We start from the raw sequence: 23,791 nt of genomic DNA on the forward strand, positions 1-23,791 counted from the left end.
TGTTTTTTTTGAAAAATATACTTTATTCATAAATTTTCTGGAAGAACATTACAAAACATTTCAAAATCGCCATGACAAAAAGTGCAATCAGATTCAACTTTTACACATGGATTACGAGGTGCTTCAGTACAATCAATGAATATTACAATCATTTCAATATGATCATTACAGACAATCAGACAGTGCAATGGTATTGGAGTTATCAACATACATCATGTTGCACTCTCAGGTGCTTCAATACAATTATAATACAATTAATATTCAATGCATACATTCGTTGTGAGCTGTACAGCCCAAGGGGATCGAAACAATTCTCAACCCCTTGGTGCACTATGGCAGAAAGGTCTTAGACAGTGACCTTTCCCCATTGCGCCGGCTGCCCCCAAGTTTTAGTCCATCCCTCAGCACGTGGACCTTGAAATGTGCCAGTCTGCAACACTCAAACTCCCCGATGTTGCCACTGACTACAGCCCCTCCTTGGCCACTGCTACAGGCTGAACCAAAGTGTGTTGGTCTCTTCCCCACCCACTGCTCCATCTTTGTGATTCTGATCTGTTATGCACTGCCCTCTTCACCCTACAGTTGGCAGCTGTGCCTTCATCTGCCTAGGTCATGTTGGGCTTAGCGTAATCCCCACTCTATTTTTAACATAGATATTTAACATGGGACAGATGAATAATGATCTTTATCTGATCCTTACAAGTCTTACTCTCTGGAATTCCCTTATATGTTGTCTTCATCATAAGACACATATCTGACCAAGATTTCAGTCATTCCCCCTTATTGTTCTGTCTTTGGCTTGACATCCTTTGTGGAATGCATTATTCTGTATTAATGATGCCCTATGAATGCATCTAGCTGTAGACTGAAAAGGCATTCAAATCATAAGGTATTCCAAGACAATCAAAGATTTTTCTCCCTACATGAAACCAATCTGGTTGAAAAATGGGAAACAAAATGGTGATCCAGTATTGAGTACAGTATGAGTGCAGGCCACCAAGTGGTAAATTACATTATGTGCAGCTAGTGCTTTAATTCTACTGCAGTTGTGGTTTGTGGCGTTCTATTCTAGTGTGCAGTGCAGCGTGGTGTAGATCTAATAGTGTTGAAAATGATGTGCTTTACAATAGGGTACTAGTGTCTACTTTTATAGCTGAGAATTTGATCTATCATGTCATGGTAAACTGTAATTAAAAATGGCTTTGCAAGCCATTACGGAGATGAGCAGTGATAAATGCTCAGTGTGGCAGCTGCAGGTGTTTTCTGCTTCTCCATTATCTGCTATGATTAAATGTAGTGAAACCTGCTGGACCCCTCCTTACTGAACACTGGCAGACAGTGTGTGCGCAGCAACAATGAATCCTGTACCCTTCATCCCAACAATGAGGGTTCAGTAACCGGCCGAGTAATGGTCTTGCCTCTTTACATGTCCTTTCACAGCTGTCATGCACCAGTACTTCATTGCTTTGTGTTGAGTGAAATTATGTTCTCCTACTGTATCTTAAAGCTGTATCCGGTTATTAGGTGGTGCTAGTGATGTGAGCTGCACCTCATTGACTAGGTTAACCTTTTTTTGGCTCTGGTCAGTCCTTTTGGTGGGATGATGGTCAAATCTCCTTCCTAATTAAGTCTTTGGATCTGGCCTTTTTCAAATAAAATATCTAGCTCAATCCCTTCCCTTGGAAGATATTTCTTCTCTTTCAGCCCACTGCCAACCACCCCCACCCATAAAATATTAGTTTCTCATTGCTTAAAAGATTTGTAAACAAGACAGACTGTTCTCAGTAACATGCATTAAAGTAAAAGCTTTGTATCATTGCAGTTTAAATCTTTTTGGCTTTGGCTCTGTGCAGCATTTGATTTTTCACCACGTCACCTCTTGGGATAAACAAATTACTGATATTTAAGCTCAATAATCCCTGCTTGTGTGTATAAATTGAAGAAAAGGCTGCAATGTTTCAAGATACACCAAATATTGGCTTAGATGATGGACTGCTTTCTCCAGCCCATTGATAAATTCAGTGTGTATATCTATCATCTACAGCACTTACAGGCTAGTTCCACTTGATCCTTTGTGAAGATGTGGCTCTTCTAATATAAAAAAAAGCTTTGTACCTCAAAAATCCAACTTTGCGTAAACACTAATGATCAAGTTTTTTTGTTCATCCACAGGATGTGGGCCTCAAGATAAACCAAAACGAGTTTCCCATCACTAACCACTGTGAAGGTGGTGGGCCACCACCTTGAATGCAATTAAGTGGCTTGGTAGACCATTTCGGACGACAGAGTCGACCATTGTTGCTGAGTCAAAATCCTACAACTCCCTCCTTAACAGCACTGTTGGTGTATCTACACCACCTGGACTGCAGCGGTTCAAGAAAGCAGCTCACCACCACCTTCTCAAGGGCAATTAGGAATGGGCAATAAATGCTGGTCTAGCCAGCTATGCCCATATCCCATGAATGAATAAAAAAAAAATGCTGTGGATCTGGAGTTGCATGTAGGCCAGACTGGATAAGGGTGACAGATTTCCTTCCCTAAAGGTCATTAACAAACTAGATGGGTTTTTGTGACAATCTGTTGGCTTCGTGGCCACCATGACAGATACTGGTTTCTTATTGCAGGTTTTATTTAATTAATTGGATTTAAATTTCTCAGCTGTTGTGGTGGGATTTGAATGCCTGTTCATTAGTTTGTCTTGTTAACACTCTGGATTAGGCCTCTGGATTACTGGTCCAGTAACATGACCACTATGCTACATTACACCTGGGTGTCAAGTGGATGTTCAGAATTTAATGTTCTTTTCAGTTATGGAATAATTTTAAGGTTAAAAGCCTTCAGTTCTGCTATCCTTCAAAAATTCCATCAAAAATTGCAACCAATACTGTTCACCTGATGCTCAGATGCCTAAGCAATGCAGACAAGAACATCTCTTGCTTGATCTTTAGTTTTGAATTAGCTGATATCAGCCAGGGCTTCATTGGAATGCAAAAAAGGGGAGATCTGTTGGTGTTTGCACTTCTGATTTCTGTCCAGAGGCCACTCTAGAAGTAATTGAAGCAGTTGAAGTTGGACCTAGGTTGCTGTCCTGAGGAAATCCTGGGGCTGAGATGATTGGCCTCTAAACCACTTTCCTTTGGGCTAGATGTGACTCAGTGGAGATTTTCCCTCTGACCTGCGTTGGCTTCGGTGTTCCTTTGGAATTCCTTTGTGCCACACTTGGCTAAATACCGCCTTGATGTCGAGGGTAATCTCTTTTCCCGTGGAATTCAGCTTTTGTGTCCATGTTTGCAACATGGCTGTAATGAGATCTGGAGAGCAAGTTATTGGCGCTTGATAGCACTGTTGACAACCCCTTTCAATACTTTGATTGGGAGTAGGCGGGTCTTGGATCTTCGTGTGAGCTGTGTGCTGGTCACCCTATTATTGCTGTTCTGAACAGGTGTCTCTACGACAAGTTGTTAGTTGATGTTAGATGGTTCCTTTATGTTTGTTGTTGTCACCTGCTGCGTGTCCATTCTGGCAGCTATGACCTTCGGAACTCAGCACCATCACCAACTCGGCAATCGAGCCGGTCATGTTGCTATCGAGCTGTTAGTGGTGGAAGGTATTGAAGTTCCCAACTCAATGCCTTTGTTACACTCAGGGCTTCCTCCACGTGGTGCTCAGCATAGAATACTTATTCATTAGCTATGGTTAGGTTTTAATCAGCAGGAGGTCTATATCTGACTTGAAACTGAGAGACTTCATGGGGTCCAGAGTTAATGTTGAGAGCCCCCATGGTTTCCAGATATTAGTGAGGAGGACTTTGCAAGGTTGAGTCAACTGTGTGCCTGTTATGTCTGAATTCTATGTCCAAGTCAAGCTAGTAGGCTGACATTGATTTTCTGTCCTATGTAGGCCAGACAGAGTAAGGACAACGGTAAACCAGTTGAGTTTTTACGTTGGCTACCTGGTCACTTTATTGTCCAAGCACCTCTAGGGATCTTGAATAAAAGTTAATTTATGCTATCTTAACCATGTACTCTGCCCAGAATAAATGGAATTCCATATGGTTACCATATTTAAATTGTGGCTAACATATGAGTAAGCAAATGCAGAAAATCTACACTCACTTTAAATGCCATCCTAGAATGTAGTTTGGAAAAATAAATATGTGCATTATTTAAGATACGCCATGGGTAGTGGAAAGTCAGGCTTCACACCAGTGCAGTAAATTATGACCTAGAATGGACTTCTGGAAAGGATGGTGGAAGCAGATTTCTGTAGTAACTTTTAAAAGGGAAGTAGATATATTTTCCTGAAAATGAAAAGAAAATGCAAGGTTTTTGGGTTGGAACCATTGTGTGGTATTGACCATTACTGAACAGAAGGACGTGGGTTCAATCTTTAGTCTGTATTGGGTTAGCTAATTTCAGCCAGCTCAGTAGTTGGGGTGTGGGACCCCTGAGGTGGAGGAGAAAGAAAAATCAGTTGGAATTCTGACTGCAATTCCACCAAATAGCATTATAAGTCATTGTTTTTCAAATTAGTCTGAAAAAACTTAATGCTGTATTTTTACGACATGGAGACTTTCCAAACTTTCTGTCATGCACTCTATTAAAAAACTCATGCCTGCCATGTTGAACAAGATAGTTAAACATTTTGTTTACAGAATGGTAATACTTCATCCAACAAAAAGTGTCACAATGTAGACAATCAGATTTAAAAGAATTGTATTATTGTGCTAACATAGATGTTTAATGTGCCACAGAACTTAGTTAGCCTCAGACTCTTAATTCTGTGTTCATGGTCACTGCTGATGAATGAAATGTTAAATGGTAATTACAAAAGTGCTGTAATTTATTGAACATAGTGCTATTTCAGTGTAGCTATTTACAAAAAAAAGTACGTTTAATTTCAAGTTTGGAAATCAAGTTATAAATTTGATGGCATCTTTCCATCTTCAGTGCTTTTGGTCAAATAGCTACCCACTCGCATCGATGGAGCATATCAGGTTGACTGAAGTATCAGAATATAAGGGCTAGGGATGTTGGGAGAAAATTGCAGTGTGTTGGAAGAACAATAGTTTTGGTAGTACCTTAGCACAACTTTTATTGAAAAAACATTAAGCAGTTTGTTTCCTTTGCCCACTCAATTTGAACAGATGATGCTTAACATCAAGATTTTCTTTGATCCAAAGCTGACCACCCTACACCAAATCCAGTGAATACCAAAACTGGAGATGCAAAAATTCAAAGCATATCCATTTACATAAACCTTCCCCTACTTCTAAAACCCTTCACTTGTGATGCGTCATAGATGAGTTCTCCCAACTGAGCCAAGTGGCGTCAGAAGATTGTATCTTCAGAATCTCCAGGATTTGTTCATTCAACCTAGGAGCACAGTACTGAGCTAGTATTGTGTCTTTGATTGTGGCTGTCATTTGGGTTCATATATTCCCTGGCTGTGTCAATACTGTTTAGAATATTTTGTTTCTAGTTAAGGTGTATTCAATGATTTTCTATTTCTAATATGTGCTGGAGGGATGATTTAGCTAAGAATGCAGGCCACAGCAGACATGCCCAATGTGCAGCTTGTGGCCTTAAATCAAATCTGAGACTCTGAAGCTGAGAAAATCTGTGGCATGGGCCACAAACTAATGAAACATGACCATTTCTTTAATGTTTCCTGCTCTGTTCTTTCTGCAGTATCACCCTATGGTTTTGACAAAACAAAGCAATGTATTGGTATCATGATGATTGAGATAGACTTCCTACAGAAGAAGAATGTGGATTCAAACCCATACGACACTGACAGGATGGCAGCAGAGTTCATTCAGCAGTTCAACAACCAGGCCTTTTCTACAGGCCAGCAGGTACAGCTCTTCTCTCCCAGATGGAGTCGTGTGCTTTTATATTCGGCAGAGATTGATTGCCCAAACAGAAATTTGACTAGGCAAATCTTAGTGATATGTTTTGTATATAAAAAAAAATCATTATTACTTTTGCTTGCTGCTAGCCTTTATGTTGGGTGCATTTTGCAGTTTGTATATGAAATAGTGAATACTTCCAAATGAGTTGCAGGTAGATCCCTCATCTAACTCTGGGAAAGCTGCCATAGTCCATCATGTAGCCTTGCATATTTGTGTTGGATCTCATCCCTTCCCTGCTCAGTTGTAGATTTGCACTTGCACTAAGATGGCCAAAGTTCAGCTGATATTACATGAAATTTCTTTTATTTCTCAGGTCTCCCCTTTTCCTCTTTTTATTCTAAAACAAACACTAGTGCGCTTTTTTTCTTAGCAAATGAGTCCTTAAAATTATCCAACAGCTGTGCAAGGTTCTTTTCTGATTTTAACTAAAAATACGTTGAGCAGGATTCCTCTGCATACTGGCAAGTATATGCCCTGTAAAATGGTGTTAATTCGATGTAGGTCAAGGCAAGTGACTAAGCAACCTGATAATACCAGCCCATAACTCCTCAGTAACCAGGTATGTGACGATATGCTCTCTGAAAATTTATTGGGTACTTGATATTCTGAAGATCCTCATTTGAGAGGTTGATGGAGCTTATATGTTTATGGGTCATTTGAGCCACTGATCCATTATTTCACATGAATACCTGACAGCTGGTGCTAGTTCTAAGAACATAGAACTGAGCAACCTCTGATAACACATGAAAATAATGTGTGAAGATGGATATTATTTTAATATTTTTAGGAATATGATACTCTGTAAAGAAGGCTGTGTTTGTGTCCATGATTAATTAAACTGGGGGGAAGGTTAATAAAGACAGCTTGTTTGTGGGAACTGAGATGAAAGGTAAAAGTGCTAGATGCTTGCATTTGTAATGGGAGGCTATGGTGGAGTTGGAATTACAATTAAATAAGTTGGGTTTTAAAATTTGCATTAGGTGATAGGTAAGGACTTGACTTTTCAGCTGCTAAGTTTCAAAGGGAGTTTAAGGGACTTTTATAACTTACAATGATTTCATAAGTAAACAAGGGAAGACTATTCAATTTTATTTGACCTGAAAGTGAATAGGAAGACGTGAAAGATTTTTATATTTTGGAAAAGTTGAATTCAAAGAGGTGCATAGGACAATGGAGTCTAGGAGGGAAGGGGAAAAAAATATATTTAAGGGAGGTGTTTAGTTGAGTTGATGTGGCTGTGAGGGGTAGATTTCCTGAGACCAGCTCTGTGCTGAGAAAAATTGTGAATTTGAAGCAGCCACCCAGTTTCAAGCCTGAAAAGTCTTTGTTTTCAGAAGGCAGTCTGTTTCTGAATTTCGTTTGGATTTCCACAGCAGAGTGGAAGAGAGTGAGTAGTCATGTGGTATACTTTAATAAAGTAGCAGCAGGTTTTTGCGTAGGTAATATTACTGGATTTTTATCTTAAAAAATCTATAAGGGGGCTGTTGCCAAGTATTTTACTTGCGTTTTCTGCCAAGTGGGCTTTTTTTGGGGAATGTTTTGTAAGACCGTTTCGACTGTATAATTTTACTGTTGTGTGTTTAAGTTTTTTTCTTCTTCTTGTAAATAAATCTTCTAATTTTAAAATCCTAAGTATTACAGTGCTTCTATGTTTCTGGGTTCAGTAGTTTACCCCTTGTTTTCAAAATGCAAAAAAAAGTTATGATCAGTAAGACGAGTTTCCCTCTGGGATTTGGCTTGCTCAGCGAATAACATCGGCTGCGGTCGTAAGACATGCATCACATCTTGTATACCAAGCATAAGATACAATTTGAAAATCTAATCCTGAAGGTGAATAACTCTCCTCCTTCCTTTGCCCCTCAGTTTGTGTTCAGTTTTAATGACAAGCTCTTTGGGTTACTTGTGAAGGATATTGAAGCAATGGACCCCAGCATTCTGAAGGGAGAGCAAGCTTCTGGCAAGCGGCCGAAGGTAGGAGTTATAACATTAACTTTTATTTTAAACTATATATTGTGAAAACCACCTCTTTAATAAAAAAGAGCAAAAATAGAGAAAGGCAAGAAACGCTCAACTGGTCAGGCAGCATCTATGGAGCAAACTTAATGATTCTGGGTGTGTACCCTGGGACAAAGCTTTGTCCAATTTTTGACCAGTGACTACACATTAACTCAGCTTTTCTGTCCAGAGATATGACCTGACCTAAGAGTTTCCAGCATTTTCTGTTTTCAGATTTCAATCATGGACTGTCTTTGGCATTATGTTCAATAAAATCCAGGATTCTGTTCTCGAACAAACGTGTTCTAATTTGTATAAGCTGTCGGGGTTTAACAAGCAGCTATAAATAATTTAGAAAAAAGCAAAATACTGCAGATGCCGGAAGCCTGAAACAAAAACAGAAAATGCTGGAAAAGCTCAGCAGATCTGACAGCATCTGTGGAGAGAGAAAAACAAAGTTGAAGCTTCGAGTCTTTATGACCCTCATTCAAAGCTGAAGAGAAATGGAAATGTGATTAATTTTATACTGTTTAAGGGGTGTGGGGCAGGTAGAGTTGGATAGAAGGCCAGCGATAGGTGGGAACAAAGGAGGGATTGACATGGTTAGTGTTAAAAAAGATGCTAATAGTGGCGTAAAGGTAAGAAAGAAGAATGTGATTATAGCAGAACAAGGATAGCATAGTGTGAAAGAACAACATGGAACAAGTGACAGATGGTCCTGGGGATGGGATGGGATGGGATGGGACGGGGGGGCGGGCAGTGGTAGGCGGAAATAGAAGGATAGAAAATGGGATCAAGGGGGATAAATCTGTGGATAAAATGAATAAAAATAAAACAAGTGGGTTAAAAAAAAAAAATGAATGTAGAAGAAAAGGGATAAAAAAGGGGGTGAGGATGGAGGAGAGAGTTCATGGTCTGAAGCTGTTGAACTCAATGTTAAGTCCAGAAGGCTGGAAGGTGCCTAATCGGAAGATGAGGTGCTGCTCCTCCAGTTTGCGTTGGGCTGCACTGGAGCTTTGCAGCAGGCCAAGGACAGACATGTGGGCATGAGAGCAGGGTGGAGTGTTGAAATGGGAAGCGACGGGAAGGGGCTGGGTCATGCTTGTGGACAGACCGGAGGTGTTCCGCAAAGCGGTCACCCAGTCTGCATTTGATCTCCCCAATGTAGAGGAGACCAGATTGGGAGCAGCGGATGCAGTAGACTAAATTGAAGGAAGTACAAATGAAGCACTTCTTCACCTGAAGGGAGTGTTTGGGCCCTTGGATGGTGAGGAGGGAGGAGGTAAAGGGACAGGTGTTGCACCTTCTGCGATTGCATGGGAAGGTGCCGTGGGAAGGGGATGAGGTGTTGGGGGTGTTGGAGGAGTGGACCAGGGTGTCCTGGAGGGAACAGAATGCTGACGGTGAGGCGGGGGGCGGGGGGCGAAGAAATGTTTGGTGGTGGCATCATGCTGGAGTTGGTGGAAATGGCGAAGGATGATCCTTTGAATGCGGAGGCTGGTGGGGTCAAAAGTGAGGACAAGGCGGACCCTATCATGGCTCTGGGAGGGAGGGGAAGGTGTGAGGGCAGGGGCGCGGGAGATGGGTCGGACACGGCTGAGTGCCCTGCCAACTACAGTGGGGGAGAAACCTCGGTTAAGGAAGAAGGAAGACATGCTAAAAGCGCAGTTTTAGAAAGTAGCATCATCGGAACAGATGCGACGGTGGCAAAGGAACTGAGAGAATGGGATGGAGCCCTTACAGGCAGCAGGGTGTGAGGAGCTGTAGTTGAGGTAGCTGTGGGAGTCGGTGGGCTTGTAGTGAATATTGGTGGACAGTCTATCACCAGAAATGGAGACAGAGGTCAAGGAAGGGAAGTGTCGGAGAGGGACCAAGTGACGGTGATCGACGCGTGGAAATTGGAAGCAAAATTGATAAATTTTTCCAGGTCCAGATGAAAGCACTAAACGGCACCAAAACAGTCATTGATGCACCAAAAACAAGAGTTGTGGGAGGGACTCTGAGCAGGACTGGAACAAGAAAAGTTCCACATACCCCATAAAGAGACGGGCATAACTGGGCCCCATGCGGATACCCGTAGCCACACCTTTTAGCCACACGCTGAGGGTCCTGTGGTTGACCCATCTCCCACGCCTCTGCCCTCACACCTTCCCCTCCCTCCCAGAACCATGATAGGGTCCGCCTTGTCCTCACTTTTGATCTCCCCATCCTCACTTTTCACCCCACCAGCCTCCTCATACAAAGGATCAACATCTGCCATTTCCGTCAACCCCAGCATGATGCCACCACCAAACACATCTTCCCCTCACCTCCCCTGTCAGCATTCCGTAAGGACCCGTTCCCTCTGGGACACCCTGGTCCACTCCTCCATCACCCCCAACACCTCATCCCTTTCCCACGGCACCTTCCCATGCAATCGCAGAAAGTGCAACATGTGCCCCTTTACCACCTCCTTCCTCACCATCCAAGAGCCCAAACACCCCTTTTGGGTGAAGCAGCGCTTCACTTGCACTTCCTTCAATTTGGCCTATTGCACCCGCTGCTCCCAATGTGGTGGTCCCTACATTGGGGAGACCAAATGCAGACTGGGTGACTACTTTGCGGAACACCTCCAGTCTGTCCGAAAGCATGACCCAGACCTTGTCACTTGCCATTTCAAAACTCCACCCTGCTCTCATGCCCACATGTCCGTCCTTAGCCTGCTGCAATGTTCCAGTGAAGCCGAAGGCAAACTGGAGGAACAGCACCTCATCTCCCGATTTAGGCACCTTCCAGCCTTCTGGACTCAACATTGTGTTCAACAACCTCAGACCATGAACACTCTCCATCCTCACCCACTTTTTTCATCCCCTTCTTTCTACATTCATTTTTATTTTTTACCCACTTGTTTTATTTTTATTCATTTTATCCATAGGTTTATCCCCTTTTAACCTCATTTTCTATCTCGCCACCTCTTCCTCCCCCCCCCCCCCACCACCACCACCACCACACTGCCACCTCTCTCCACCCCTCCCACTGGCAAACCCCCCCCCCCCCCTCCCCCAACTGCCACCTCTCCCTCCCACACTGCCACCTCTCCCCACCCTTTACAGGGCCATCTGTTACTGTACCATATTGTTCTTTTACACTATGCTATCCTTGTTCTGCTATAATCACATTCTTCTTTCTTACCTTTACGCCACTATTAGCACCTTTTTTAGTACGAACCACTGCCATTAACAATCCCTTTGCCCTTTAGTTCATGACACATTTGTCTATCGCTCCTTTGTCCCCACTATCGCTGGCCACCTATCCAGCTCCACCTGCCCCACCCCACTTAAACGGTATAAATTTAATCACATTTCCACTTCTTTTCAGCTCTGAAGAAGGGTCATATGGACTCGAAACGTTAACTTTGTTTTTCTCTCTCCACAGATGCTGTCAGACCTGCTGAGTTTTTCCAGCATTTCCTGTTTTTGTTTGAGCTGTAAAGAATTGATTGCTGCTGTGATAAAGTTTGATACATTGATAGGTTTTGTTAGATGAAATCCATTAGCCTTAAACAACTGATTGTTGACCTATTCTGAAGGCAGTGATATAAATGAAGGAATTTGATGGATACAATATATCCAGCTGGATGTTTCAAACCTTTAATTGATCAGTCACTATCTGCTTTGCTTAATACATTTAGCTTGACAACCCTCTCATCTGAGTCAGAAGGTTGTGGGTCTGAACCCCAATGAAGACTAAAGTGCATAAACTAGGCTGATCCTCCTATGTAGTTCTGGAAGAATGATTTCTTGATGAGTTGATGAGAATTTGATGAGGCACTAAGGGTAAAGCTGTGTCTGCATTTTCAAGGTGAATATTGCAATAGAAAAGCAATAGGGATAGTTCTCGAAGGATCATGTCAAATGGCGACTGGATCTCTTTAATGGGTGTTTCTCTTGCCTCCTGCCTCAGAGATTAACGAGAGGAAGCACTTCTGTTTCTTGATGGCATTTTTTAGCCATGTTGTTATTGTTAATGAAGTAATTCTAAAGAAATGTGAAACTGGTGCAGTGAGCACAATTTAGTGCTAAAACAGCTGAAGGACTGCAGAAGGCTTGCCTTTATTATTTCTGTGTTTTCATAGAATCATAGAATGGTTACAGCACAGGAGGTGGCCATCCAGCCCATTGTGTCTGTGCTGGCACGCAGTTCATCAAGTGCCACTCCTCTGCCTTCTCCCTATAGCTTTGCACATTCTTTTTAGATAATCCAATTTTGTCTTTAATGCCTCAATTTAACCTACCTCCACCACCCTCTTTAAGGCAGCGCATTCCAGATTCTAGCCCATGTCACCATTGTTTCTTTTACTAATTAATTCTGTGCCCTCTGGCTCTTGATCCTTTCACCAAGAGAGTTTCTCCTACCTACTCTGTCCAGACCCCTCATGATTTTGAATACCTCTATCAAATTGCTCCTCAATGTTCTCTTCAAGAAGAACAGTCTCAGTTTCTCCAATCTATCTATGTAACTGAAGTTCCTCATCCCTGGAATAATTCTCATTAATCTTGTCTGCATCCTCTCTGATGCCTTTACATCCTCCTTAGTGTGTTTTTTACAGGTTTAATTTCCTTGTTTTTGTACTCTTTGCCCTCATTGATAAAGTCTAGAATTCTGTATACTTTGTTAACTACTTTCTCAACTTGTCCTGCCACTTTCAGTGATTTACGCACATATACACCCAGGTCCCTCTGCTCCTGCACTCACTTTAGTATTGTCCCCTTATTTTATATTGCCTCCATGTTCTTGCTGCCTAAATGAATCACTTCACACTTCACGCATTAAATTTTATCTGACGCTTGTCCACCCATTCCACCAACGTGTCTGTGTCCTTTTGAAGTTTAACACTCTCCTCCCCTCAGTTCACAATACATTCAAGTTTTGTATCGATCACAAATTTTGAAACTATGCACCAAAGTCTAGATCATTAATATATATCAGGACAAGCATAGGATCCTAACACCGATTCTTGGGGAAATCCAACATAAACCTTCCTCCAGTCAGAACAACCAAAAATCAATACCGTTTCCTGCCACCCAGTCAATTTCATATCCATGTTTTGCAAACATATGAACATGGAACAGAAGTAGACCATTCAGCCCCTTAAGCCTGCTCCGCCATTCAATAAGATCATGGCTAATCTGTTTGTGTTTTGAGTTCTACATTCCCATCTACCCCCCATAACCTTTTTATTCCCTTGCCTAATAAGAATCTATCTACCTTTTGCCTTAAAAATATTCAGTGACCCCACTTCCACTGCCATCTGAGGCAATGCTCCATAGTCTCAAAATCCTCTGAGAAAAAAAAATTCTTCAAATCTGTCCTATGAATGGTGACCCCTAATTTTAAAGCAGTGCCCCCTAGTTCTGGACTCATCCACAAGAGGAAACATCCTTTCCATATCCACCTTTCATAAGATCCTGAATGGTCTTAACACTTCAATCAAGTCACCCCTCACTCTTCTAAACTCCAGTGGAAACAAGCTCAGCTTGTCCAACCTACCCTCAAGACAACCCACTCATTCCAGGTATCAATCTAGTAAACCTCCCCTGAACCACCTCCAATTCATTTACATCCTTCCTTAAATAAGGATACCAAAACTGCACACAGTATTCGAGATGCGGTCTCACCAATGCCCTGTATAGCTGAAGCATAACATCTTTTTATGTTCAATTCCTTTCATAATAAAGGATAGCATTCCATTAGTCATCCTGATTACATGCTATATCCGCATACCAACCTTTTGTAACTCATGCATGGGAACACCTAAATTCCTCTGCACCTCGGAATTCTGCAGTCATTCTCTGTTAAGTGAAGCTCTTCTTTTTAATTCTTCTTGCCAAAGTGAGTGACTTCACATTTTCCCACATTATACTCTTCCCGCCAGGTTTTTGCCCACTCACTCAACTTACATGTATCCGTCTGCAAACTCCTTATATCGTCTTCACAACGCACTTTCCTATTGTTGTGCTGTCTGCAAATTTAGCTACCATGCTTTCACTCCCCTCATCTAAGTCATTGATGTAAATTCTAAAAAGTTGAGGCCCCAGCACAGATCCCTGCAGGACTCCACTAGTCACAAGCTGCCTTAGACAAAGACCCATTTATGCATACTCTGTTTACTGCCAGCCAGTCAATCATCTATCCAGGCTAATATGTTACCCCCTACATCATGAGCTTTTATTTTCCGCAATAACCTTTGATGTGGCACCTTATCAAATGCCTTCTGGAAATCCAAGTGCTGTATGTCTATAGGCTTCCCTTTATCCACAGCACATGCTACTCCTTCAAAGAACTCTAATATAATGGTTAAGCATAATTTCCCTATCACAAAACCATGCTGACTCTTCCTGATTACCGTGTGTTTTTCTAAGTGCCCAGCTATAATCTCTTTAACGTTTGACTCTAGCACCTTTCCCATGAGAGATTCAAGCTAACTGGCCTATAGTTTCCTGTTTTCTGCCTCCCTCCCTTGATTAGAGGGGTTATATTTGCTACTTTCCAGTCTGATGGAACCTTTCCAGAATTTAGGGAATTTTGCAAAATTAACACTAATGTGTCTATTATCTCATTAGCCACCTCTTTTAAGATCCTAGGATGAAGTTCATCTGGACCTGGAGACTTGTGAGCCCACAGCTCCATCAGTTTGCTCAGTACCCCTTCCTTAGTGATTGTAATTTCACCAAGTTCCCCTCCCCCTTCCACCTTCTGATTTACAGCTATTACTGGAATTTTTTTGTATCCTCTTGTGAAGACAGAAGCAAAATATTTGTTCATTTCATCTTCCATTTCCTTATTGCCTATTACTAACTCCCCATTTTCACTTTCCAGAGCACCAACACCACCTCGTTTCCTGTTTAGATACTTGTAAAAACTCTTGCTATCTGTTTTTACATTTCTAGCTAGCTTCCTCTCATACTCTAATTTCTTTCTTCTGATTAACCTTTTAGTCATTTTCTGCAGTTCTTTATACCCTGACCAGTCATCTGACCTGCCATTCATCTTTGTGCAGTTATATGCTTTTCCCTTAAGTTTGATGCTTTCCCTAACTACTTTAGTTAACCACGGATGGTGGGTCCTCGCTTTAGAATTTTTCTTTATAGCAGGGATACACTTTGAGCATTCTGAAATATCGCTTTTTAATGTCTAGCACTGCTTCTCTGTTGATCTATCTCCTAGCCTAGTATCCTATTTAACTTCAGCTAGCTCAGCTTTCATGTCCACATAGTTGCCCTTATTTAAGTTTAAAATACTAGTCTTAGACCCACTCTTCTTCCTTTCATACTGGATATGAAATTCAATTATATTGTGGCCACTGCTACCTAGGGGTGCCTTTACCCTGAGGTCATTAATTAATCCTGTCACATTACACAAAAACAAGCCTAATATAACCTCTCTGATAGTTTCTTAGAGCAGCATGTTCTGGAATCAATCTTGAAACCATTCTATGAACTCCTCATTCAGGCTGCTACTGCCAATCTGATTTTTCCAGTTTATATGTAGATTAAAATCACCCATGATTATTGCTGCCTACTTTATCACAAGCTCCCAATATTTCTTCTTGTGTACTTTGTCCTACTTTGTGGTTACTGTTAGGGGGCCTGTAGACCAGTCCCACTAGTGACTTTGTTCCCCTACTATTCCCCATCTCCACCCAAACCGATTCTACACCTGAACCAAGGCCATCTCTAACTGTTGTACAAATGCCATCCTTGATCAACAGTGCTACCTTTCCACCTTTTACCTAGCTTTCTATTCTTTTTGAATGTCATATACCCCGCAACACTCAGGACCCAATCCTCGCCTCCATGTCTCCGTCATGGCTAGCAAATCATATTTATTTACTTCAATGTGCGCTATCAGTTTGTTCACTTTATGAATGCTATATGCATTCAGATAGAATCTTTAGTTTTGTCTTTTTGTTACCTTTGCACCAAGAATCAAGATTAGATATTACAATCTGTTTTTTCTCTCAGTCCCTCCCTGCCATTCACCCATTTATTCCATGAGCCCTAACTTTGCTCAAGTCTGTTATGCAGCACTTTATCAAATACTTTTTGGAAGTCCACGTACATCATCTCAACAGCATCAGCCCTTTCTGTTACCTCATCAAAAAACTCAAAGGAAAATATTGTTTAACTTGCTTAACAAATCTGTGCTGGCTTTCCTTAATAAATCTGCTTTAGTCCAAGTGACTGTTAATTTTGTTGCGAATTATCTCTCCTAAAAACTTCCCACCGCAGAATTAAACTGACTGGCCTGTAGTTTTCGTGTCTCACTACCTTGTGTACCATGTTTCCATGGTGGCAGCTCTGGGAATGTTGCAGATCAGTGCAATGCAGTAATTACAGTTTGAGGTGTCCATTAAGGAGAGTTTAAAAATCTGTTATGGATTGTGGGCATTGCTGACAAGGCCAGTGTTTGCTGCCCATTCCTAATTGCCCTCGAGAAGGTGGCAGAGGGTCACCTTTTTGAAGCACTGCCGTTCAAAAATATTTGCAAAAGCCTTGCTGTACATTCCACTGTTAGTACACTGTAATTTTACCACCTCTAACTGAGTCTAACCACTTCCAATGGCAGAACCATTGCCAAATGCCCCATCAACAGCATCCTGTGCATCATTGAAGATAGATATTGCCTTATATTTATGTGGCGCAAATGTCATTTGCCACTTATCAGCCCAAGCCTGAGTGTTGTCCAGGTCTTGCTGGATGTAGGCACATATGGTTTCATTATCTGAGGAGTTGTGAATGAAACTGTACGTTTAATAGAGGGAAGGTCATTGAAGAAGCTGAAGCTAGTTAGGCCTCTGTTAGGGTGCTGTGTCCCGAGAAATGCCCGCAATGGCACTCTGGGGCTGAGATGATTGGCTCCCAGCAACCTATTCCATTGTGCTAGGTATGATTCCAGCCACCTTTCTCTGGTCTCCATTAAATTCAGTTTTACCAGGGTTCCTTGGTGCCACATTCTGCCAATGCCGCTTCTCTATCAGAGGCAGTCACTCTTACCTCCAAAATTCAGCTCTTCTGCCTATATTTGCAACATAACTGCTATGAGATATGGAGCAGATCTGGTAGAAACACTGTCGAGTTATCAACAGTCACAGATTGCAACTCTTTCGAGTACAATCACAGTTCTTGGTTTCCGGGAGTGGGACATGAACCCACAACCCTCTGATTCAAAGGCGAGGGTGCTATGAACTGAGCCACAGCTGACACCTCCTGAGCATCAGAGCATAGTTATTGGCTACTCGATAGCATTGTTGGTAACTCCTTGCATTACTTTCCTGACTGGTTATTGGCAGGCCGTGGATCTCTACACAGACAGTGTGGCTGTCATGATCAATACTGTCATGATCAGATGATTCCAGAACAGGTAGATTGGCGAGATTGATGTCAAGTAGATTATTTCTTTGTGTTGGTTCTCTCACCACCTGCTGGCAGGTGGTGTGTCAGGCAGCTGTGGCTGTCAAACATGGTCTTGATGTCAATGACAGTCACTTTCGTGACTAAGTACTTCCTGGAAGGAGCCATCAGAAGTGCTAGCATCAGTTTGTTGATGACTCAGAGAGTGCTGATGGGCTAGTAATTAGATTTTTCCTGCTTTTTGTGGATAGGGCATCCATAGGCAATTTTCCACATTGTTGGCTAGATGCCAGTGTGGTAGCTGTACTGGAAAAATTTGACAAGAGGCACAGCTAGTTCTGGAGCACAGACCTTTAGCACTGCAACTGGGATGATGTTGGTACTCAAAGTCTTTGCTGTGTCCAGTGTGGTCAGCCGTTTATTGATATTGAATGGAGTGAATCACATTGACTGAAACCTGGTATCTATAATGATGGGACCACAGGAGGAGGCAAACAGAAGGATCATCCATGGCTGCTTCTGGTTGAAGTTGGTATTGTTTGCACTCATGCTGGGCTCTCAAATTATTGAGGATGGGGATGAACATGGAACCTCCTTGTCCTGCTTAATTCCTTGATTCCCACTGTTAATGTACTGTAAGATGCTGACATAGTATGGTGCAAAGCAGAGTTAGTCTCACTGCAGTCTTGCCAATTTGAATGGAACTCTGGCCTTTCTTGGTATTGGAAGGAACCGTAAGAGGGAAGAGTCATACCTGGGTGGATCTGCGCTCTGTTTGCCATCTACTGAAGAGTAGGTGGGGAATGGGAGCTTGGTAGAGGTAGGAGGGGTCTGGCAGGATTCTGAGAGAATGGCACACTATGCATTTTCACTTCTTGAAGGGTCATGAGGACTCGAAACGTCAACTGTATTCTTCTCCACCGATGCTGCCAGACCTGCTGAGTTTTTCCAGGTATTTCTGTTCCTGTTTTTGTTTTGGATTTCCAGCATCCGCAGTTTTTTGTTTTTATGCATTTTCACTTGTCCTCTGCTGCAGGTATTGGGCAAGACCGACTAAGGAAAGGGATTTAAATCGATACAAAACTGGAGGAACAACCATTACTCAATGGTGACATCCCTGAACTGCATTGCTGTTACAAGATAGCCCTGAGATGATATTGCTGTGTGTAATTTATCTGTTTTATTTTATTAACCCAGATTGATCTTGGCCTGGCCATAGCCAATACCCAGGTTATATTTGAAAAGCTAGATAGCTCATCTCTGACTCTCATTGGTGAGTATATCCAAATCTTGTGATTGAGTTTTGCTGGAGTTAATGATGTATAGGCTTTTATATTTTAAGCTGCTCATTACCTCCCCATTGTTGGTTAAAACTCAATGCTTCTTCAACATAGACCCAGTGCTACCCACTGCCAATTTCTTAATTCTTGCTGTTCTCTGACCATTGTTCCTGGCTGACTGACACAATGTCAGGTCTGACAGTAAATCTAATGCAATCTGATTCACTAGTATCTAGAACTTTACATTTTTCTAACATTTTCAGCCTTGAATATTCTTGCTATTTCTGTTTTCTACTTTGCTTTCATCCTCTTTGCTTTCTCTTTTTCTTTCTTGCCTCCTTGGTAGCTTGTGCTGTTTCATTCTCTGTTTATCCTTTACTCCCTGCCTTCCTGTCAACAAGGGAGGTGTACCTGCCTTAAGTTGCTCCATCAGAATGCTAAGTATGCCCCACGGGGTGAAATTGCTTTCAGTAGAGCAATTTGAAGTTTGGATTCTGTGCCTCTGTCGCCTTTCACAAGGCGCTTTTATAATCACATCTCAAGTGGATCAGAGCTTGTGTAAACTGCATTACCAGCTTTCCCAGAAAGCTGCTGAGGCTAGGTCAGTTGAAATTTTCAAAACTAAGATTGCTAGATCTGTGTTAGGCTTGGGTCGAAGGATATGAACGAAGATGGGTAAATGGAGTTGAGAAACCGATCAGCTATGATCTAATTTAATGATGGAATAGCCTCGAGCTCTTCAGCTCATCCATGCCCATTTGTGAAAATCAGGCATGCAGTGCCTTGGTTCACCTTTGGAAATGGAGCTACATCTAGAGGAATGAAGATGAGTTAACATTTGGGCATAGCAGAGTTCAAAGGTTGCTGGTCTTTGTTCTGGTGAACAGTATTCACTGTGCAGTGCACAAGTTTATTGACTTGTGAACATGATTGCATATGAAAGACCAATGGATGGGAAAATTAACAGAGACCAGCGATGGCCTGTTGGGGCAGGCTGAACTTTTTTTCTTGAGTAAGCCTATTTATGTGATAAATCAGGTTTGTTTTTGCCCTGTAGTGTGAAATGTAATTTTTCATGGGTTTAATAACTCTGTGATGGGAGTGACCCCTCTGCCTGTACATTCCAGGTGTGTTGCTGCAGCTGCCGTGCATTCAATCATATCACAATGCTACTACCAGATTTGTGGCTGCTTATACAGAATTCAGCTCACTCAAGTGGCAGATCTGTGGAGGAGCTAATGGATGCTTAGATTGGATAATTGATGTTGCCCTGTGTAGTCTTGTGCAGTGTACATGTGAGCTCTGCACTTGAAGTAATTTTGGTGTTCAGTTCTCATGAAACCCAGTGTTTTGTCTTGTGGAGTTTCTAGCATACATGCAATCACTAGTAATTTTTAGTATAGAGTGTCCCTTTAGCAAGTAGTAGACTTGACCTTCATGCCACCTGTGTCAACACTTTCTATGTCGTTGCACATCTAACATTGAATAAAACAAAGGATTTTTTAACTTGAAACATTTGGCCCATGATTTCTCCTAGACTTCTTTCCCTTTCATTCCCAAAGAAGTAGAATCCCCATGGGTGTCCAAGTGGTTATTCAAGCATGTCTAGACATCTGAATATTGGTGGTCTTTTTGATCATGGAGAACAATGTATCCAACCCTAATCCTCTCCTTGTGATTTGTCCAAATGCGTTTACTTTTCATTGAAGTTACTCGATAGTGATTGGGAATGGAAAACGTGACTGATTTTTGTCCCCTCCCTATCCCGGGGCACTGAAGCCTGCTGCAGCATCCCTGCTGTTGCTCTGGTTGAGATGAGCTAATTCAGCAGAGATCCAGGATGGAAACTTGAGGCATCCTAATCTGTATGATGCAGTTACATTGCTGAGGTTATCAGCTGAACTATTGGTGGAACTTGAGTTTTTTAAACAGAGTAAATGCAGTGAGTGTTTTCACTGGTCAGAAACTGGAGCACGTAGATTTGAGATAAATGGTAAAGGAACCAAGCGAGAGTTGAGAATTTTCTTCTTACACAGTGAGTTATGATCTTGAATGCACTGCCTGAAAGTGGGGTGGAAGCAGATTCAATGGTAATTTTCAAAAGGGAATTGGATATAAACTTAAAAGAAAAATAAGTGGGAAAAGAGTAGGGGAGTGGGACTCTTTGGATACATTTCAAAGAAGTGGCACAAACATGATGGGCCAAATGGTCTCCTGTGCAGCATTCTTCTAGGATATTATGAAAATAGGAATCTTCAACTTAATTAATCATTTTTTTTTTATTGACCATCGTCTTTTGTGTAAAATGAATGAAAACAGTGGCTGTCCAGGGTGGTTAATAGAACAACTGTTGAAATTTATTACGTGTAGTTGGGAGCATTTTTCTGAAAACTAATTCTAAGAGAGTGGCTAATTCTGGCATTTATTGCCCATCCCATTCAAAGGTGGTGCTAACTTAGTGTCTTGCTAGACCATTTCAGAGGCCAACTATGATGGTGTGGGACTGGAGTCACATATAGAATAACAGCTTTCCTTTCTTGAAGGGCATTAGTGAACTAGTTGTATTTTTTATGACAATCCATCACTTTTGCTGATACCAGCTTTTTATTTGTGGAATATAAAAAAAAAATTTGAATGCAGTTCCTCAGAATGTCATGTGGGCTTGGCATTTGTGGTCAGCAGATTATTGATCCAGACATGTGTTTTGCTGGCCTGGTAATTAGTCCAATTTGAATCCTATTTTATATGAATCAAATTATATACATAAATGCAGTGAAAGCCTGCTCGTGCTCTGCATATTTCTTCATTAATCTTTTTATTAACTGCTCATTTTGAAATATTTTGGTTTTTAAAATCTTTTAATCACACAAAATCAGGCAGACACACGAATGGAGATGATAAAATCATTTATCAATCAATTGATTGGTAAATATAGAGATTGATGACAGTACTTAATAATTTTGCTTCAGTCCTGTACATAACCACTGGGTGGCGACACATTTGTGTTGTTCAAGTATGTGATGGCTTTTTCTACTGTCTTTTAAGGCAAATCTAAAACCAAGCAGGGAAGACAATCCATCATTAACCCAGACTGGAACTTTGAGAAAATGGGAATCGGTGGCCTCGACAAGGAATTTTCCGATATCTTCCGCCGAGCGTTTGCTTCAAGAGTTTTTCCAGTAGATCTTGTGGAACAGATGGGTGAGTCATTGCATATGGTAATTCGGTAACAGTAAAAAGGCATGTTGATGTAAACGTTGACTAGTTTTGGTGCATTCCTATAAATAAGATTTATGTATCCAAGGGAATCATTTCATTACCTGATCAGATATAAACCACCCCACCAACCCCTACATCTTGCTTTGTTTCAGTATTTTCCACTATGATTGTACTGGCTGTTGCTGTGGGGTCTCTTATCGGATGGAGGGTAATGATTGAGCTGCTGTCTTCTCCGGCCCCTGTCAGTTTGGCTCTGATAGATTAGTGGGTGGTGCCCTTGAAGTGAAATGAACTGATCGCTCTGTTGTTCTTGTCATCCTCCTTTCCCTGTTCAAAAAAACATTTTGAAGCTGATGACTTATGAGCTCCTCTTATGGTTAGAAAAAATTTGATAAAACTTCAATCTTTTCTAATAAGTGGTGTCTAGAACTGCAATATGAAACTTTGAAGTAACTGTTGTTGAATTCTACATTTGTTACCTGGTTTTAATCCACCTTTTTAACAACAACAAAAAAAATCAAAATCTTAAATGGCCTTGTGAAAGGAGCGACTTTCAGTTTTCCAATTGCCCAAATTTCTACTGTGAAACGTTCATTGGCTTTGATTTGTACTGATTAGACAAAGGATTATTTGTCCTCTGTTTAGTACACCAGGGGTTGCTTTAAAACAAAGTAAATGCCTCTTAGCTGCAATCTGGATAAGCAAATCAGTTTAAGATGATTATGGGATTTCATGGGGTAAATAGAGAGAAGCTATTTCCTCTGGCAGAGGAAGTTCGGAACAGGGGTCTTGTTGGACCGAATGGCTTGTTTCTTGCTGTAGTTTCTCTGTCATTGTGTAACAAGTGAGGGATAAATACAGAATCTTAAATAGCTAAGGAATCGATGAGTTAATGAAAAATCATGCTGATAATGTAATTTCTCAATCCAGATGAAACATTCCTGTTTACAAGTTCAGCTGGTTCACACAAAGAAACAAATTTGCACCAATTGAAAATTATTGATTTCAATGTGTGGCTAAATGCTTTAACTTGTGGTGGGGATGGAAGGCAGGGAGGTGATTGAATTACATGGCTGCTCTTTCTCCATTCGATGTTTTTCACTTTCTACCCTTCATGTGATGGCTGATTCCTCTGCTGTATTGTGGCCAGATTGCACGGGTCACACACCTGCTTTAGTGGGTGAGGCTCTGCTCAGCGAGGATTAGCAGCGGCTGACAGCAAACCACCCAGGTCCAAGCAGTGATCAGCACACCTGGCTTATCACCTGAACTTCGAAGCTCCCAACAGCAGGTTGCACAGAAGTAAAAGATGAAATAATAACCTTTAATACACCATCTTCGAAAGGCCATCAAAACCCTGATAAAATTTAATTTAGCAAAAGGCTTAACTTGCCAGCACTATAGGGACATGTCTTCGATTGGCTGTCAAGCATTCAGGTGGTTTCATTACTGGGGCAATTTTGACATGTCCAGAATGCGCTATCAGCATTTCCTGGCATAGCTCCAGATTCTTGACTTTGTCTAAGCAGCTGTGCACTCATTTCATTTGTAAAAGGAGTGTGTGTATACTTGTTTTTCCAAAAATGCTACTATCTTTCTTTCTTATCCCCTCCCCCTCTCCCAATCTCATTCTCACTAATGTTTGGGGGGGGTGTGGGGGGGTGGGGTGGGGGGGGGGGGGGTGGCATTTCCAGGACCTCACCCTTATATTTATTATAATTCAGGTACTAAGTCTCTTTGAAGTAGTTCCTTTGCAAATCTATTTGTTTAATATGCTATATGCTGATAGAGTAGTAAAGTTGGGGGATTTATTGTAATCCTTTAAATTCTGCACTAGCACTTCTGCATATATAATGTGACAGGATTAGCAATTGTTTGGCTATCTGGGAATTACCTTTTTTTTTTACAGGAATAAAGCCAAAGCATAAGTGATTTGAAGCACTTTGGAACATTTTGTGGCCCAAACTGGGATTGAGTTGCTTCTGCCTGTG

The 23,791-nt window shown here is 41.6% G+C and overlaps 1 protein-coding gene across 2 annotated transcripts in view; it reads left to right on the forward strand.

Moving 5' to 3' along the window:
* nsfa (N-ethylmaleimide-sensitive factor a) overlaps positions 1-23,791 on the forward strand; it is a 311,021-nt gene that overhangs the window by 121,447 nt on the left and 165,783 nt on the right. For both annotated transcript variants that reach the window (XM_078529818.1, XM_078529817.1), the window contains exons 5-8: positions 5,691-5,857; positions 7,778-7,885; positions 18,499-18,574; positions 21,627-21,782. In XM_078529818.1, the coding sequence (XP_078385944.1) occupies positions 5,691-5,857; positions 7,778-7,885; positions 18,499-18,574; positions 21,627-21,782 (507 nt within the window). The remainder of the gene's footprint in view (positions 1-5,690; positions 5,858-7,777; positions 7,886-18,498; positions 18,575-21,626; positions 21,783-23,791) is intronic.

Source organism: Cetorhinus maximus, chromosome 25 (assembly GCF_964194155.1).
Source record: "Cetorhinus maximus chromosome 25, sCetMax3.hap1.1, whole genome shotgun sequence".
NCBI classification, from domain to species: Eukaryota; Metazoa; Chordata; class Chondrichthyes; order Lamniformes; family Cetorhinidae; genus Cetorhinus; species Cetorhinus maximus.